Raw genomic sequence first — 18,029 nt, forward strand, 5'->3', positions numbered from 1 at the left:
TACTGGGTGTTTTTAGCTTCCCTGCAGATGGAAATGGATGAAAACAAAAGCAAAGACCACTTTACACTTGCGGTAAATATGGCACCTATTATCCCTAAGAAAAGGAGGGAATAATGGGAAATTGACAGAGAACTGTAGTAGAGAACTGTAATGTGATACTTCATGAGAGGGAAGGAAATCTTTGTAGACCTGCCAATTCTCCATCTCCAAGTCTGTGCTTGGAATTTGTGGGAACATTTGCAATTATTTGAGGCACTTAAAAATCAATGTAGCTTTAGCTGAGATAGAACCAAAAGAAAAGAGCAAAATTAAGCCTATCTTGGTAGGCTTCCCCATTTTCACATGCATAATATATTTTAGGACATCATCCTGACTCTCACAGCATGTAGCGGGTGGGGCTTTTTTTCTTCCTACAAAAATGTTGAACAGCAGTGCAATTTGATACAGAAAGTGATTTATTCCCCTGCTGATAACTGAGATCATCTAGCATTCCAGACAAGCACAGTTAATGGATGACTTATCCCTCACCCGACAGCTGATTACAGGACCTCAGGAGACAGCAGGCAGCTTTGAGTGAGGTTACAGAAACAACATGGCATTTTATTTTCTTTTTAGTGTTATTGCAACTATATTCAGCCCTGGAATGCTGCGTCTGTATCAGTCTTGGCCCCCTGCAGTACTGGCGTGCAGTAGGTGGCTAGGCAGCACTGAGCCACCCTTGCTCTAAGACATTAGTTCTCCCTTTCTGCAATCTCTGTGTAATCATTTGTGGGGCAGACTGTTGGGCAGTCATTTGCTTGATGCCTGTAGATAGGAGAAGTTTCACCAAGTCTGATGATGACTTTTTATTAAAAATCCTGCTAACTTATGGGTTGGTTTTAAGCCCCTCCATCCCTGAAGGAGTGTCAGTATACTGAGGAACACACCTTAACATGAATTGAAAGATGCTACCTCCTGGCATCTGGCAGTGGAGTTCTGCTCAGTTTTTTTCCTGCAAGTATCCATTAAAAATATCCGAGATGATAACTGGTATTGCCATCAGCAGAAATAAATGAGGTTTGGGCTGATTCTTTTTTCTTAGCAGATGCTTCTTCCCAGACAACATGAAGAACCAATGTCTGAGCAGCAGAGAGAAGCTTTCCCTGCTAGGGTATTGCTAAGAAATCTTGAGTAGCTTTAAAAAAAAAATAAAAAATTAAAAACTTGTTTCAGAAGACACCATTCCAGAAAAAGTAATTCAGTTACATGTCACAGAGTATCTGGCTTTGCAGAGAACTTGTCACATGATCCAATTTTCTCATGCAGCTTAGAGAATTAATTTCTTCTCTGAATTCGTCACACCCTTTTGCATCTTCTGAACATGGCAACGTCCAGTCCGTGCTGCGTGTGTCCTTTCTATGAACTTTTAAGTAAGACTTAGATGTGTTGATGAAGTATAGGGAGAGTGTTTGATGTAAAAATAGAGATTTTATTCCAAATGTTTTTTTAATAAGGTTCTTTTCTCTTTCCAGTACTACCAGCTCCACTGCAAGCAGTTGTGATACGGAATTTACAAAGGAGGATGAGCAGCGGCTGAAGGATTACATCCAGCAGTTGAAAAACGACAGGGCAGCAGTGAAACTGACAATGCTGGAGCTGGAAAGCATCCACATTGATCCCCTTAGTTATGACGTTAAACCTCGTGGAGACAGCCAGAGGCTAGACCTGGAAAATGCAGTCTTGATGCAGGAACTTATGGCAATGAAGGTATTTTTTTAATATCCAACAGGCTAACTGCACTGCTGACAATGCGCCTGTGCTACAAAAACATGCTCAGTCACACATACAGGAGGATTTGATAGTGATCACTGGATAATAAAGGGTAACTTTGTTGAAACACATAATCAGGGATAAAAATCCAGTAGTCAGAAAGTGACAGAAGGCAGTGCATTAACAGTGACGAGCTATGTGTGTTTTGAATTAGGCAAGGACTTCATCCGTGGCTCTAAACTTGGAATGCTCTCCTTGACAAACCAGATGCTCTCTCTGAGAGATACGGCAGCTGAGTTGCTTGAGGGTGACCAAAAGCATGATACAGCACTTCCCAAGAGACAGTTCATTACTTTCCTTACAAGCTTGCAAATGTGCATGTTGAATATTTGTGAACTGAAGCAGAAAAAATTCACCTCTTTTTAATAGTGCCGTGGGAGGAGGAATGGTCTGTCAGAAGCTATCATCCCTAATGCTCTCCAGCAGTCGGTCACATCTCCAGAGCTGTTCTAGGCACTGTCTTGCAGTCGGTAGCTCAGTTCAGAGCCCAAGCAAAGACTGCAGTATATAATGACATGCAGTAACAGAGGTTTTCAGAGAAAACTCTGGTCCCTCAGGCCTGGTTTACCCATCCAGTTCTGAAGATGTGATCTAGAAAAACTGGCCTTTATTGGCCAGGTATAGAGTTTATATCATTTTAAATCTGGCTTCTGTATTGACTTTGAGAGAGGTGAACTAAAACATAGGAACATACTAAAGGCAATACAAACACATGTCTGCTTTTAGAAATTGTCTAGTTTTGGTTCAGTTCGTGTAAGTTTCCTGTTTTAGTCAACTAATGGCAGATCTGTCAAATGATGGTATCATATGGGACAGCAAATCCTAATACTTTTGTAAGCTTCTCAAGCTATAGATTTTTGTTCAGATGTGCTGCTGCTGGCTAACTGGTAGGTTAGTAATTATAATTATGTTCTTAGTGGTGCTGCCTTTCCATAATGACAAATACAGTTTTGCAATAATGCACTCAACATTTGCAGTTCAGAAAAAAAGATTGCCTGCTACCAGTCAGAAGATTTTAAATTATGTTAGTTGTTTGAATATATTGTGGCTAACAGCAATATACTCCCCATAATTAAAGCGTGCAAGATGTACTGGAAGACATTTATAGATAATTAGTTGTGTATTTCAGATATCACACTTCCTTCTCCTCTTTTGCATCCAGACTTTCCCTGAAATCTCTTGTACACCATTCTTACCTCTATCTTTAAATTGATTGGTAAAGCCAAACTGCAGAGCTATCCCTTGTGATTAGTGCCTTTGCATTCCCTGAACTGGCAGGAACATCAACAGTTGCATGTCCTAATTTCTGGCACAGTTTTGAGTGCTGGTAATACTTTTGTTCACTAAATGATAGTCTAACTTGTTTTTGACGTGTGGTGTCCACTCATAACTTTTGGCTGGACCTAGCATGTTGAGTTTTCACTGCAGGAATTGTCCCTAGAAGAAGAAATCTTTCTTCTTGGTTGGTTTGTGTGCAGTGCATTCTGGAATAGACACACATTTTACATAGGTGGCTGAAGTCACCTTCGGTCCTTTCTGGTGCAGAGAAACTGGCAGTACTGTTACTGTTTATAATTTGTTGTACTTTGCTGGAATTCACAACTGCAGGAAATTCCTAGGTTTCTGAAAGGGGATATGGTGAATACTCAAGTTTGTCAAAGCTTGGAATGGATTTGTTGGTAAGTGCTCTCCTGCTACAGAAATTGAAAATTCCTGCCTGTTTTCTATGCATAAAGCATTACAAAAGGCACAGTGACACTCTGCGTGCTTTGGTCCCAAGAGAATGTGCTACCTTATTAGCATCCATGGTTGTTGCTCAGGTCTGCGTTACAGCTTGCTTTTACATTCAGCAAACTATAACATAGCTGAACTTATGGGTGGGACTCATGGATGTCTTGGCTTTCTGAGTGCATTTTTTGTATCTATTATTTGGAACATGTACCTCATACAGAATAGCATATGCATCTGCCTTCTGAGACAACTGGAGAATTTAAATTTCCTTACGGTATTTTATTTAACTTGAAGCAGGTGGACTCATCTGTGCTGCAGAGGACCTCATCATGTAGCAGCTCTTAATTTGTTCCCTCCCTTCCACATTCTTAGCAAGGATGATACAGGTTGATTGAGCTGCTCAAGGATTTCCTGCATTGCTGGGTCTTACAACCTGCTGCTGTCTTCCTGAAACTTGTATCTGTGTTGGAATCTCTGCTGCATCTTTTGGCATCTTTCATTTGTGACTCCCAGTAAAAACTCATCACCACATCAGTCGTATTACTTCTTGCATCTATGCATTATGCTGATAATGTTCTGAAAATGCCTTTACACCAGTTCTTCATTATTGATGAAAATGATCCATAAAAAGATGGTTTGGGGATGGTCTATCTGTTGCCCTGTTTTGTTTTGTTGTGGTTTTTTTTTACTGATCCAGGGTGTAAGACGTAGTGGTCCACCAATACTTCTGTAAAATCCAATTCTTTGCTTCAAGCAATAATTAACCATGTTTCCAAATATATTCTCGTCTGTGGTTTGTCATCATTCAGTGGTCTTGCTTTGAGGTCAGTTGTTGTCATGCCCCAGTTAGCAAGGAGATTACTTCTGATGGATGTAAATAATTCTTGGTTTACAGCCTTTTTGCATTTCAAAGGACTTAATCTAGATAAGAAGTCTCAGCTTTCTACACTGATAATTTTTCCTCTTTTGTGTGCAGGTGGTGATAATGTTGCTCATAATGTGCTTTGAGACTACAGTCTCTTTGCAGAAGATGTTAAGAATCCTGTTGTCCACCGTTGTTATAGCATTTCATGTTCTTACAGATGTATATAGTAAAATACAGTTAACTAGCATTTATCTGCTCTGAGACTTGTTTTACTTCTGAAGGCTGGTATATTCCACCTTGTGTACTGTAGTCCTTCTGGCATCCATTTTTATGACTTTTAGAACTTTTTGCCACATAGAAGTCCTTGCTGTTTTACTCTTCTGACATGACCATGTCCAACACAAATTTTAATTTTGAGGATGCTGTGGTGTTTCTGATTACATTGCATCAGTAGTTAATTTTCATTCAAACTTTCACCGAAATTCAGAATTACAGTATGACTGCAAGTATAAAATATTCCTCGATATTGAGTGAATTAGTCTTGAAATGACAGCTAGATTTGGTGCTTGAAGCTTGTGAATTTGCATGGGTTTTAGAAGTCAACTGGAAGAGTGACTGCTTCCTACCTCTACCTCCTCCTTCAGGGTTTTATTTTGTAAATGCACTTGTGCTTTAGGCCCACACTCTGAAGAAGCAGGTATGTTAAGCTGCAAAATGTTTCACCAGCATCCTGTAATTAGAAAAAAAGGGGACAGTAAATATACAAAGGTGACGTTGTCATAGAAATTAAATTCAGACACTATCTGTAGAAAACATATTTTCATGGAAAAAATTACTGCATATGTAAAAGACTAGTTAACTCTCTAAGTAAACTTGAGCTACTTAAATTTTCCCACATGAAATGTTACTGTTGCCACTTCGCTTTACAGATTGTATGTGTCCATACCAGAATCCTCAACTGTAGTTTTTAATTTCTAACTTCAGCCTTTCGATTCCTTCCTGTTCATTCCCTGGGAGCCTCTGTAATACACTGGATGACAGTTGTTCCACTTTTCCCCTGCTTTGTCTTTGCTTCTCTACTTCAAAGTCACGTTGTCTCGACATGAGAAAACTAACATATGGGGGGGGGGGGGGGATGCTTTTAGAGTCTATGATATGTCTTCTGGGACCGGATGCAAACTTGTGAATTCATATGATGATCTAAGCTTACTGTCTTCATAAACAAAGGAGTTAACCATTGATACTCAAATTTATTTTGAGCTAGGATACATAGTACAAAGAAACATCCAGCCTTTAAGTTAAAACTTCCAAGTGGTGGGAAAATCAGTTCCACAAATTCATTGTTGCGGTGGTTAAATTCACCCTTCTTTTTCTTTTTTTTGTCTTTCTTTTTTTTTTTTTTTTTTTTAAATAAATGTCCCTTATTTCTAGACTGAACTTGCCTAGCTTCGACTTCCAGCCTGGGAAGATCTTGTTATGACCCTCCCACATAGATAGCCTTCTGTCAAGAGTATCTTTTATTCACATAAGTGCCAAAATACTCTGCTCAAATTACTTCTCAGCCTTGACTAAGCAGGCTAAGTAGATTAATGGCTTTAGAAATAGAGACTTAAGAAGCTAAATGCATACACTTAAGTATACCAGACAATCCAGTTCAACTCCTATAACTAAATTTCCCCATCATTATTTACCAGTATTATTTACATTTTTACTGTTGACAAAGGTGATTAGTGATAAGTCTGCCTAACAACTAAATTTCTGTAAACAACATTGAATGAAACTGATTGTGCTTCTAAACTTCAGTTCACAAACAACTAGTTGAATAAATGAATGATTTAAAGCTCATAAAACCCTTTCCAAGCCAGAGGGTTTTTAGGATATAGATTTTATTTTTGCTTGGTTGGTGATTCTGAATAAGCCAGTGATTACCTGTGATTACTATATGCTGGTTGTAACTGTGCTACACCTGTGTGCATTGCTTACACTTAACCCAGACAGCAAATCTTTGGTAGGAATGTAGCTTCTCTTCTACAGAAAAAGTTAGCCTAAATATGTGCCAAGGTTTGTGTTTGTATAATCTTTGTTGATACTGGATATAATACAAAGAACATTATTTTTGAAGGATAAGGTAAGATACCTCTGATATTTTTGTGACTAGAATATGGTTTTTTGTTTAAAAAAATAACTAAAAAAAAGTGATCTGTTCCTAGGCTGGCCACACAACAAGAAACTTCCACCTTTCAGAGATGTTTACACAGTGAACAAGTTTAGAACTGAATTGTAATACCAGAAGATGGCTGCATAAGCTCAGTATTCACCCATGAGGTGACCTAGGGCATGGACAGCTCAACAGTGAGAATGTGATTCTGGGATGGGCGGGGTGGTTTTTTTTTTTGTTTTGGCAGTCTTTTGTTTGATGGTGTTTTTTTAAACCTATAATGTAAATTATGTTTTAGGACTATCTCTTTAAAAGTTTTGTGGATGCTAGGTTTTCCTGAGTTCAGAAAATAACTAGACATTTTGTGGAAGAAACTTTTCTGAAGTGGTGTTAAACACAAAGAGCCTTCTGGTTCAGGATACCCATCAGCTTTCTTCTCATGGGAGGCTGGGAGCAAGTGCTGAAAGGAGGGTCACTGCACTTATGCCTTGTTCTTACATTTCTGCCCAGCCACTGTCAGAGCAGATGTTAAAGCGGAGGTCTGTCCCCACATAGCAGTTGTTGTGTTACAGGAGTTGACAGTCCTGTCATAAATACCAGAGTGGCAGAAGACTTACACACAAGAACTAGCTCTCAGAATTGAGCTGCTTTCTGTGAAGTACCAGTGTCTATCTTCTGTGGATCATGTTTATGGAAGAATATAAGCAGATGCAATTTTTTCAACCTCCAGTTGTGTATGGTGGATGAAAACCTTGTTTAACCTCATCTTTCTTTAGGTATGTAGTCCCATGAAACAGCATGCTGATAATGTTTCTTCAACAGGAGGAGATGGCTGAGCTCAAGGCACAGCTTTACCTGCTGGAGAAGGAGAAGAAGGCATTGGAATTGAAACTGAGCACTCGAGAGGCCCAGGAGCAGGCCTACCTTGTCCATATTGAGCACTTGAAGTCTGAAGTGGAAGAGCAAAAAGAGCAGAGAATGAGGTCTCTCAGCTCAACCAGCAGCGGAAGCAAAGACAAATTGGGCAAGGTCAGGAGTGAAACAAGTTTCCAAACTTGGTGTAAACACGATTTATCGTATCCTTCCCCTCCCGATAGCAGTCTTTAGGATGTTAATCATTCTCCTGTTTTGTCTATATGTATGTCTTCTTCTCTCTTCTCCAGTTTTTAGGTGGTTCTTTCCATGCTGTGACTTATGAGGACTTTGCAGAATTACTTTTAAGTCTGGTCTAAAATAAGGTTGTAATTTTGGGGAGGAGTACAACAAAGGCATTCTTGTCAAACATACAAACTACTGTGGTTGAACATGTTGTGTCTTGCCTGTTGCCACTCACTGGAAGCAGTGGAAGAGAGTCTAAGCAAAACACCATCCTCCCCCTACTCCAAACACAAAATATGAAAAAACAGAGCAGTTAGAGCATTGTAATGACAGTCTCTTTGTTGCAGTCAGACAGTTTGTAATTATTTGATAATGAAGACACTCCTCTCCTTAGTATAATGCAAAATAAACAAATTTCTGCATTTACATTAATAATTTGCATTAAGAAATAGTGATACCTAGAAAAACTTTAGTCCTGTTATTTTAGTACTGTGTCCCCAGAAAACCTCAGTAATACCTTTAAAAACAAAATCCAGAGCTAGTGTATCAACTGCGTCTTTCTTATTTGTTTCTGGCAAAGCCTCATCTGAGTTGTTTGATCCAGTGCTTCTTTGTTTCAAGTGTGGTGTCAAAGTAATATAAGGCACCAGCAGTTCCGCACACTACAGCAGAATTCTGCAGATCAGTGAGCTGTGGTGGTTTAGGAAACATTTAGAAGGATTTGCAAAGTGTTAATCCGTTAGTCCATTTCTTGGTATGTTGGTACACTGCCATGTTGTTGTGACATTGTGATGTTTATTTTCCCTCCATTTTAAAGTAACTGCAAACTAAGAGGTTTTCAGAGTTTTCTAATTAAGATGGTAAGTAACTTCAACTTAGATGGCCTTTCCTCATTTCTCAGGAATGCAGTGATGGCACCACAACACCGTTAACACTAGCTGAGCTGAGACCATACAACGAGAGTGAACTGACTGCTGAACTGACAAATGCACTCAGGCGGTAAGCGGCTTCCTTCACCAGAGACATGACTTGTTCTGTAGGCCCAGGGCACAGTTTAGCTCTGAGCCTTCACTCTTACCCTAAAGTGATTTTACGAGCCATCACAGATGTTTCCTGTGAGAAGGAAAAGTATCGAAGTTCTTCTAACCTTTCCCTCTCTTTTGCTGTTGTTCGTCAGCTGATGAGAGTCCTGGAGCTGAATGGAGCTGAGCACCATTCTCCTTGAGGTTCTCTAAAATTCAGATTAACTGTATCTCTAAGAAACGCTGAAAATGTCAAGAATGTCCATATTCAGGAAAGAATATGAGACACAAAACAGTGACATGACTTGCTTGAGAGCATGCAGAAAACCTTTAGCGAAGACAGGAGCTGAAGTGTGATCTTTAGTAAGAAGGCTGGTCACAGATTAGAACTTGGGTAGGAGTTACAGGAGTAGGAATTGCAGTGATTTTGATGACTCAGATGCTGCATTTGCCTCCTGAGTATGTAAGTAGAGCCACAGTTCAATAACAAATGACATTGTTGTGTCAAGCATTAGCTTTCTAACGAGAGAGAAAATTGATGTCTTGACAAACTGCTTTTATCAACAGCCAGGTTTTAAGCCAAAGCTTTCAGTACAGTTATACATTAACTAGGTATTTGTTTGTGCAGCAGTTTTTGCTGCACCAGCTATGTGGTAAACGTCATTACAAAGATATTCACTGTTTCAGTAGTTGCTTCAGTACTTGTTCCACCTTTTCTAAGACATGGCTATCTAATATCTAATCTGATTATTGTATTTAGAACCTGTCCAAAATGCTACTAAGAATTTTGTCTGGGAAGAGTGTATTTTCCTTTTCTGGTGTTTGCACCCTTTTTAATGGTGGAACGTCCTTTTAGCCAGCTGTGGTGTTTCATTCCTGAAGTGCTTTTTTCATAGGTGCAACTTTGTAGTGTGCCTAGGGACACTTAAGCCTGAAAGGCATTATGTAAAAATGTAAGATCATTACCACTGCAGAATCAATACATCTCATACCATTTGCTTAATAGTCTGGCAGTTGCTGAGTATTTAGTTTGCTTGATGCAGGAAACAATATTCTGTGGTTAGAATAATCAAAACTGTCATTTGTGTGTGGGAGGATAAAACCCATCAACAAAGTCATTTGCATAAACATCGCATAGAGCCATTGGCCTCCTCCATACCCCCCACACTCCAGTCCCTGTGTGAGCAGCTTTGCTGGCATTTTCTGTCTTCACTCAAGCTGCAGCTTTTTCTTGTTCTTGTTATTTGCTCCTGGATTTCAAGAAGATGCCAGTGACCTTAGTTAGCGGAGGCTTGAGTACAGTCATGAAATGTGGTTTGCTGACAACACAGAGAAAAAAACTTTGCTCTATCTACTAGGCCTTAAGTTGATTAGCATGGATTTCTAGCCAGGGGCCTAGCAAGTACAGTTTGTCAGGCAGAAATGGGGAAGAAAAATAATCGGATTAAACTGTACATAAATTTTGGAGTGAAGACTCTCTGTGTAATGGGAATACGACTGTACTAAATGTGATTGCTACTGCCATTGGGGCTCAAGCACAGTTGCAGTGAGCTATGTGGACAGGGTATTTTTCTCCCTAATCGGTGTGCCAGCCAAATCAGGCTGAGTGCTTAGTCTCCTTATCCTGAAGTCTTCTCTCTGAAAGTCTGTAGAAGGTCTGTCTAGCACATAGAGAAAGCTCACTGCAACCTTTTTAGCCACAGCTATGCTAAAAAATACCAGCAGTTCCTAACTGCTGTCCTGGATGAATGAAGCCTCAGATATCACAATGAAACTTATACCATTGTGGATCCACAAAAGAATTTTTAAAATAATCAAAGTGCATTTTCCTCCCTGCAAGTGCTACATCAATGCAGAATGGTCTGAAGTGACTGTGATATCTCTGGGGACAAAGTGAATTTAACTCTTTGTGCTTAGCGTGTGCCAATCTCTCAGAGCTATTCCCACTTGCATGGGAAAACAAGTCCTGGCACTGTGAGTGAACCAGGAGAGAAACATTCAATCCTGGTGACTCCCACTAGCACCCTCCTCACCCACCAAAGTAGTAGGACCAGAATTCAAAATAAAAAGTATTTTGCCCGGTAACCATGTTTGCTGGGGTGCAGGAGGGTGATGTGAAACAAGTGAAAATATCACACACTGAATCTGTGGTCTAGAGGCAATATTTAAATACCAATGTTCAAGAGTATTTCAGTGCTGGTTGCAGTTTGTGCACACATCCAGCAATTGGACCTGTGTGTTGTTACTCCAGGCAGTAGACATTGGTGCAGGGGACAGTAGCTGCAAGGATAGGAACAAAAATGAATTTGCTTTTGGGTCCTTCTGTTTGTCGGGGAATGTCATATCACTCAACAGCCCTGGCTGCCCCCTCCCCATCCTGTCTTCACAGAAACGAAAGCCCTGGCAGCTCTCCCCTCTGCTGCTTTCCCATTAACTGTCCTTCTGTTGCTGCAGAACTGTCAGGTTCTTCTCAGTTAATTGAAATAGAGTGAAACCCCAATAAAACAGCAGGATGCAGTTACGGTTTGGATTTTGGTGTGGTTTGGAAGCATTTATTTGTTCATAGTCTGCAAATGGCTTTGCAGCAGAACAGTCTCATACACAGAGGTAGCCTGTCTTCTCTCTGCAGATGTGATTTTCTCATAAATCTGGAATCCAGCAGTGTGTTGTGAAGCTCCCCAAGTTGTCATTGGTACTGCCTATCAGCAGAAATTCAAGGCAGGAGCAAGTCTTCATTTATTGTTTGATAATGTATTTGTTCCAGTAGGACGCGCGGCTTCCTGTAGCAGTGTTCAGCATTAAAACCCATCTTAGGGACTTTCCACAGAAGTCGCTTTTGTTTTCCATGACCACTATGCTAACTAGGAGAAATGTAAATTATCTGCAAGTTCCATGTTGTCAAAGTTACATCTAGGTTACCAAACTTTGGTATTGCAGGCTAAGGCCACTAATTTAGAGAGACATCCTGTTCCAGCCAAGCATAAATACTTTCTGCCATGGTCTTTTGCAATTTTGTTTTCACCTCTCTCCTTTCTTGATGGAATGATGGAATATTTCAATGGACATGAAGCGTCTTGAGTTTTTTTCTTGAGTTTGACACATCCATAAATGAGCTTGTTGGCACAAAATACTTTATTCTTGGGAAGGCAAAAATGTATTCCCAGCAGCCTCATGACCTGGGCCTGGCACTGATACCTCAATGATTGTGCCAGAGGCCAGTTTTATGAGAGAGGATCTGGTTGAATACCCCAAAATCAGGCACATTACACAGTCCCTGAGGGAGACCTTAAAATGACATCTTCCTTGCTGGTGTGTTGTGCTCTGTTGCAGCAGGGGAAGGGAGCACTGTAGATGACTTGTACGAGTTGATAACTTAGCAGGCACATACCAGGTTATAAGTGCATTAGAGATGGTAGGAAGGAGACAGTAAGAATAATGCCAGACAGGAAGTGCTCTTGCTTTAGCAGGGTGATAGTAATGGTGGTACAACTAAGGGTTTTTTCCCTGCTAAATTCTTTCATTCTGCGAGAAATGGCCAAGCTGGCAAGACTGAAACTTCTTCCTCTCCCCAGGCCTTATTAGAAATGCTTTGATTGTTGAGGTCCTCCTGCAGTCTCTCCTTGTATTTGCAGTTGCTGATAGCTCTTCTGTCTGCATAGGGTTGTATTTTGTGTATGTATTTAAGACAATCCTTTATAATATTTGGGCAGGAAGGATCTGACATACTAGGTAAGGGCCATGGCAGACAAAACACTTTGTAACTAGACTGACTGTTCAGACCTCAGACAGGTCATCAGTTGGCACAAAATTATGATCTCTGGTGGCTGTGCAGGGTTACATGAATTGTGTCGGTCTAGATGTGTTTCAGTATCTCCCTCACAAAAGGGCGACATTCCATCTGGCAGCACAACAAAGCAGCTATATATTTACCACATCTGATGACTTTTGAACTGAGAGATAACCTAGTAAGTGATGCTACTAATGGAGAAGTCACCATGGAGAGGGAAAAGGGTGGTAATCAGTAGACTGGCAAAATTCTTTTCCTCTTAAAGTATATTTTGCACAGCGCTATGGTCCTGCCTCTCCGGAAGTGAAAACTGCAGGTATTTCTAGTAGAACATAGAAAATTCATGCTATTGCAATAGCTTCTGTGTGTCTTTTGAGACACGGTAATGTTCTTTGCCAGTCTTAAGTCCTTATATGTGTCCAAAGACTGCAACCTTCTGTTGTGCCAAAACTGCTTGTTTTGAGAGAGTAACTGTTTCAACAGAAAGCTGCGCCAACGCATGGCAGTGACTATTTCCTGAAACTATGTCAGCCAGAGATGAATCAAGCCACCTCCTTTATTTTAAATTTCCACAAACTTTATGTGACGACATCTTAGCTTAGCGTGTTTTCAAGGGCCACCCTTACTTTCATGATAGCAGGATCAAGGAGTAGGTAGAAATTCAGGCCTATCTTGACTGTCAGTAAGGCTAAGTCTTGGAAATGAAAGAGAAGCACCTAAAACACATCAAATTGTAATGATTCAGGTTTAAAATGGCTCTTAAGAATGAATTAGTAAAATCCTCTCTCTGGCCAAAGTACAGGATGAACATACACTGGATAAAAGTGGGGGGAGGGAGGTGGGGGTTGGTATTCAGGAGCTACTGATGAGTTTTTCCAGTGCATTGTTCACTGCTTTTTGTCAGTTACATTTGCTTATTTCTGTTCTCTCATTATCACGTCCATTAAATAGGGACATAACGAAACTCTGGGACATTTGAAAGCCAGAGACTGGCATGGATTGCAGTCATTGCAAATTTCAGGGATCTCTCTTTTTTATGACTGTGCAGTCTCCTGCTGTGATTTCCCTTGGCTGCCTGAGGGGTTCAGGAGGCATGGCCTGCCTCTGGAAATCCCCACCACCAGGAGCCCCACTGAGAGAAACCTTCATGCGGGAACAGAAGTGACTCATGGTGATACAAGGGACAGATTCCTCAGAAGCGCCTCGGGTAGCTATTTTTTCTACATGCATCACAGATAACTGTCATTTTTCTTCTCCTCCGATTTTGACATGGAATAAGTAGTTCTCCTTACCACTGCATGGATATCTGAGCTGCTGTACACTTGGATATAATCATCACAGAGAGCTCCAAATAGCTCCAGGTTTGGAGAGCTTCCAGGCTGGAAAAAAAGCAAAGCTGGCTGGGAGGTTTGAGGCGTGAGTGTGGCAGGCATGCTGCTGTCTCCCTCCAGGCCTGTTCTCCCTTTTTGCTGCCAGTCTATTGTTTCCAGGACCACACCTGGCCTGTCTCCCCACTGCCGGTGGTGTAACACATGCCTGTGGTACTGTCTGGTTTTTGAGATCTGCTCTAAGCATCTGACAATCAGCAAAAAAAACAGTACAGTATCTTAACACCAGCAAAGCATTTTTTAAAGCACTCTCTGTCTTCTCTGTGATCAGAAAGGGCTACCTTTGCACAGGTAGCAGGCAGCACAGGTATTCTTAAGCCCACTGATGCCTAAGGAGGTGAGACAGGAAGATGAGGCATTTGAAGAGGGTGATTTTAAGACTCATTTGGCATTTGTGTAGTGTTGTTTTGTTGCCTTTTGGAAAAAGTTCTATTACATATTAGTTGTTTTACTTAGCAGGCCAACCCAGTCCAGTGAGGCAGGCATGCATTTGAATTGGCTTGGGGATTCTGTATGCCAGTCTGATGTTAAGAGGTTGGTTTAAACTGCTGATGAAAAGAGAATTTGTCTGCGTTCCTTTTAAATGTCCAGCTGTTACATCCTGAGAGAAGAGGAGTCAAATGCCTAAAAAAACAATCATGTGTCACCCTGTTCAGCTGGAACTGGAAAAGGCAGAGAGGGGAGTGAGGGAACACGCCAGGCTTAAAATTAACAGGAGGATATTAGGAAAGGACTAGGAGCGAAGGGTGGGAGGGACGTGTGTGCTTCCTTTTCAAAGCAGGGACCATGCAGAAAGCTAGGGGCCACGCAGGAGGTGCTTTTCTTCCCTCCCCTTCCCAAACCCCATGTGCCTGGGGGCTGGCCAGCCTGCACAGGTACCTACACGCAGGAAACCTCAGGCCCCTGCGCCCCTGGCTGCTGTACCAGGGCTTTGTGCATGTGAAGCTCGGGAGCAGATGCTGGGCTGAAGCTAATGGTGCCACTCCAACAGGGGAGACAGACTTTGAAAGGGGTCTGCTTGTAGCAGGCAGTGCTCCCTGGGTGGGTAAAAGGATGTTCCTAGGGACGGCAAGACGTAGGATAATCAGGCCCCAAAGGCCCCTGACTCTTCTGCCCGGCTGTGGGAAACTTTGCCTCCTGATTTGGAGAGATCTCATTACTCCTCTTTCGCTCCAGATTTAGCAAGAGCTGTGGGTGCTCCTGACCCCAGGGCAGAGGGGTGATGGCTTGTGCTTTCACAAGGCGGGGAGTTAGCTGGGTACACTCCAGGCCAGGGGCAGAAAAATCACCTTTCTGTGTGCCAGGAAAGAGCAGCTCCTTGTTTGCAGCACTGGGGAATTCTCAATGAAATGAGCAAGGGCAGAAAATCTGCCTGGGAAGACTTCTGGCATATGAAACCTGAACATGTCTGGAAAAGCCCAGACAGAAGGGAAAATATAAGGTGCGCAAGATCTTGCTTACATTATTCTGGGCCAAACATGGTGTCGTTGTGCAGAGGCCAAACTCACAGAAACTGCAGAAACGTACCCGATGTTAGATAGTTTCCTTTACAGCTCTGGCAGAATTCCCTGCGCTCTGCAGCGGTAGCCTTCAAACCAGAGAAAACATTAGGCCCTGTCCGCTTGCCTTCCTATTCAAACCGTCTTGTAAGTCTGAAACAAAAAAACCCTGAAAACCACTTAGCAACTGCCTACTGAGTGTTTTGATTGTGAAAATACAAAACAAAAGCCTTTGTTACTGGCATATTAGGCATTTCACTGAAAATAGTGGGTTTAGCCATGTTGGAGTAGGCTGTAGGCCTCCAAATACACTTATTCTGAGCTTTTCGTTGGAAAGGGAGCAGTCAGGGATTTCCCCAGCTGAATTCTCAAGTGCCCCAGAGCAGAGAGCCCTTGTGTAGGAAGCGAACCATGCCCTTAGATCATAAGCTTGTTCCCCCTTTTGAGAATACATGCTCGTTTCCTCGGTGTGCACAAGGTGCGGCGGCTGTGTTTTCTGCAGCTCCAGCAGCAGTAGCCAGTTGGAAGAGGAACTGTTAGGAGCAAAAGCTGTGCTGACTTTTGTGGCCCAATTGACTTGGGGCTCACAGAAACTGTGTTCTCATAAAAATACTTGCTTCTGCTTCCCTCTTCCCATCAAAATACACACATGAATGCTTTCTCAGGATCTATGCTGGTCCGTATTACAGCCCTGGGGCATAATAGCAGTGTGAATTTGGCATGTAAGCTTCTCTGCAAGTTTGCTCTTCAGACTCTGGAAGACCGTCCAGCAGCAGAAGGCTGTGCCACAGCCATACAGTGATTCCTATCAGGAGGATGTTCCTATGGTTGTCGCATCAAATGCAATTCCATCCCTGGTTCGCAGCTTTGACACGTTCTCATCCTGGAAAAATGCTGCATATGACCAGGACTATTGTTTTAAAATATTCTGTCTTATTACGCCTTATTATGGCTGATTCTTCATATCCTGCTGATTTATAATAGCTATCAGGAAAGCGAAGTGGTGCTAGAAATCCCATGAAGACAGCTAACCCTGTAATGCGTTAAAGGAATACAAATAGCACCTCAGGATTCATTATTACTCCCATTCACTGCCCAACTAAGCAATCAGTTTTGGAGAGACACAGATAAGGACAATTTTTTCTGTCCAAACTGAGGTAATTTTTGATAGAAATGGAGAGAAGTAGGAAGAGTTAGCATTATGAGGCATGATATTTTTACAAAGGGATAGAGCATTTGCTGGCCAGCCAGTTAGGTACAGCTCTGAGGTCTCTCATCTGCTACTAAAATAGAACATGCAGCACTCCAGGGAAAACCTTACGTGGGTTTTTTGCATGTAATAGTCATTAACCAAGTGTATATGCATCTCCATTTCCCAGACTAAAGCAAGGTATTTACTGTGCCTTTACTGTTGCTGCTGTGTCTGTCTACTCAGCTGTTCCTTGTCTATGAAATGCCACTTGAAGTGAAGATATTTAGATAGGCATGTTTTAAATCAGGAACAGTAAGTGTAGAAGTAGATCCCTATGTGTTGTTTCTGTAAGATTTTGGGACGTTTCAGCACATGCAATCAAACTGTCCATTGCTTTCCCTGCGATTAAAGTGGGAGTAGGCACTAGCTAGTGCTGTTTTCACTGACTTCAAGACATGAAGAAAAGCCAAAAGAACTGTTGTGGATCAGTGCTCAGGGAATACATGTGTTTTACTAGTATGAATGTAAATCTGAGGCATCTTTAGATTTGAAGGATTACCCACTGCTAACTATTTAGCTAGGTGGTTCAGAACTAGCATCTGAAAGTTGTTGAGCTAGCCTGTGGAGGGAGGCCCAGGGTGCTTACCACTCCACTGGCTCTGTATCTTTGGCAAGCAGCAAGACAAGGATGTTACAGGCCAAACGTAAAGAAATACCGCTTGATGTTTAGCTGAGTTCGGACTGAACATGACTGGTTGCAAGGTGTAAGTGCAAAACCAGACAAAAGGTGATATAATAATCAGGTAACAGTCACCATAGCAACCAAGCTTTACAGTGCATGACAAGTTCCTCCAAGTCTTTCCACTGTGTTTCTTTTCCGTGCAGCTTTTGTTAGAGCAGGTGTGTTAAGGACTTCAGCTGCAGTAAACCTGTGGCTCCACAGGGTTCTTCCCCATGGGACTGTGTGCAGTGTTTTCCCAGCTATACCTTTTCTTGCATGTAATGTTAAATCAGCCTCACATGATTTTGTTTTCTCTCCCTATCCAAATACTGTGAATGTTTATTCCACTGGACTTGCTGTCCACACTAGGTCGCAGTGCTGGGCACGGTGCTACCAAGCCTTCCCAGAGCCTCTGGCTGTTGGTGTACTTCGGAGCAGACAAGCAGCAAATTACCCTACTCTGTTCTGTCATATTAGTAGTGCCACACACATGTTAGGTAATAGGTCTGGCCTCGGGGTGGGGGTGTGTGTTCCTGTTTTCTTTGCAGAACGCAGATTTTGACTGTAGACTCTGCTGAGTCTTTCTGACTGCTGGGGGAAAAGATTGTGTAATTCGAAAACTCTGCGTATGTTACTTCAGTGAAAGGACACATAAAGAATACTGGTGATTCTTCATCAACAAGGCCCCTCTTATGTCCTTTTTAATTTGGCCAGTAAACCAGCGTCTGCAGTGTGTTGGGATAAACTGCTAACTTGGAA

The 18,029-nt window shown here is 41.8% G+C and overlaps 2 protein-coding genes across 4 annotated transcripts in view; one reads left to right on the forward strand and one right to left on the reverse strand.

Moving 5' to 3' along the window:
- MCC (MCC regulator of WNT signaling pathway) overlaps positions 1-18,029 on the forward strand; it is a 220,625-nt gene that overhangs the window by 196,472 nt on the left and 6,124 nt on the right. For all 3 annotated transcript variants that reach the window (XM_049794828.1, XM_049794827.1, XM_049794829.1), the window contains 3 exons: positions 1,512-1,746; positions 7,386-7,592; positions 8,563-8,660. In XM_049794828.1, the coding sequence (XP_049650785.1) occupies positions 1,512-1,746; positions 7,386-7,592; positions 8,563-8,660 (540 nt within the window). The remainder of the gene's footprint in view (positions 1-1,511; positions 1,747-7,385; positions 7,593-8,562; positions 8,661-18,029) is intronic.
- APC (APC regulator of WNT signaling pathway) overlaps positions 1-18,029 on the reverse strand; it is a 317,483-nt gene that overhangs the window by 91,031 nt on the left and 208,423 nt on the right. The gene's annotated exons all lie outside the window — the stretch shown is intronic.

The sequence above is a fragment of the Accipiter gentilis genome, chromosome Z, assembly GCF_929443795.1.
Source record: "Accipiter gentilis chromosome Z, bAccGen1.1, whole genome shotgun sequence".
NCBI lineage: Eukaryota > Metazoa > Chordata > Aves > Accipitriformes > Accipitridae > Astur > Astur gentilis.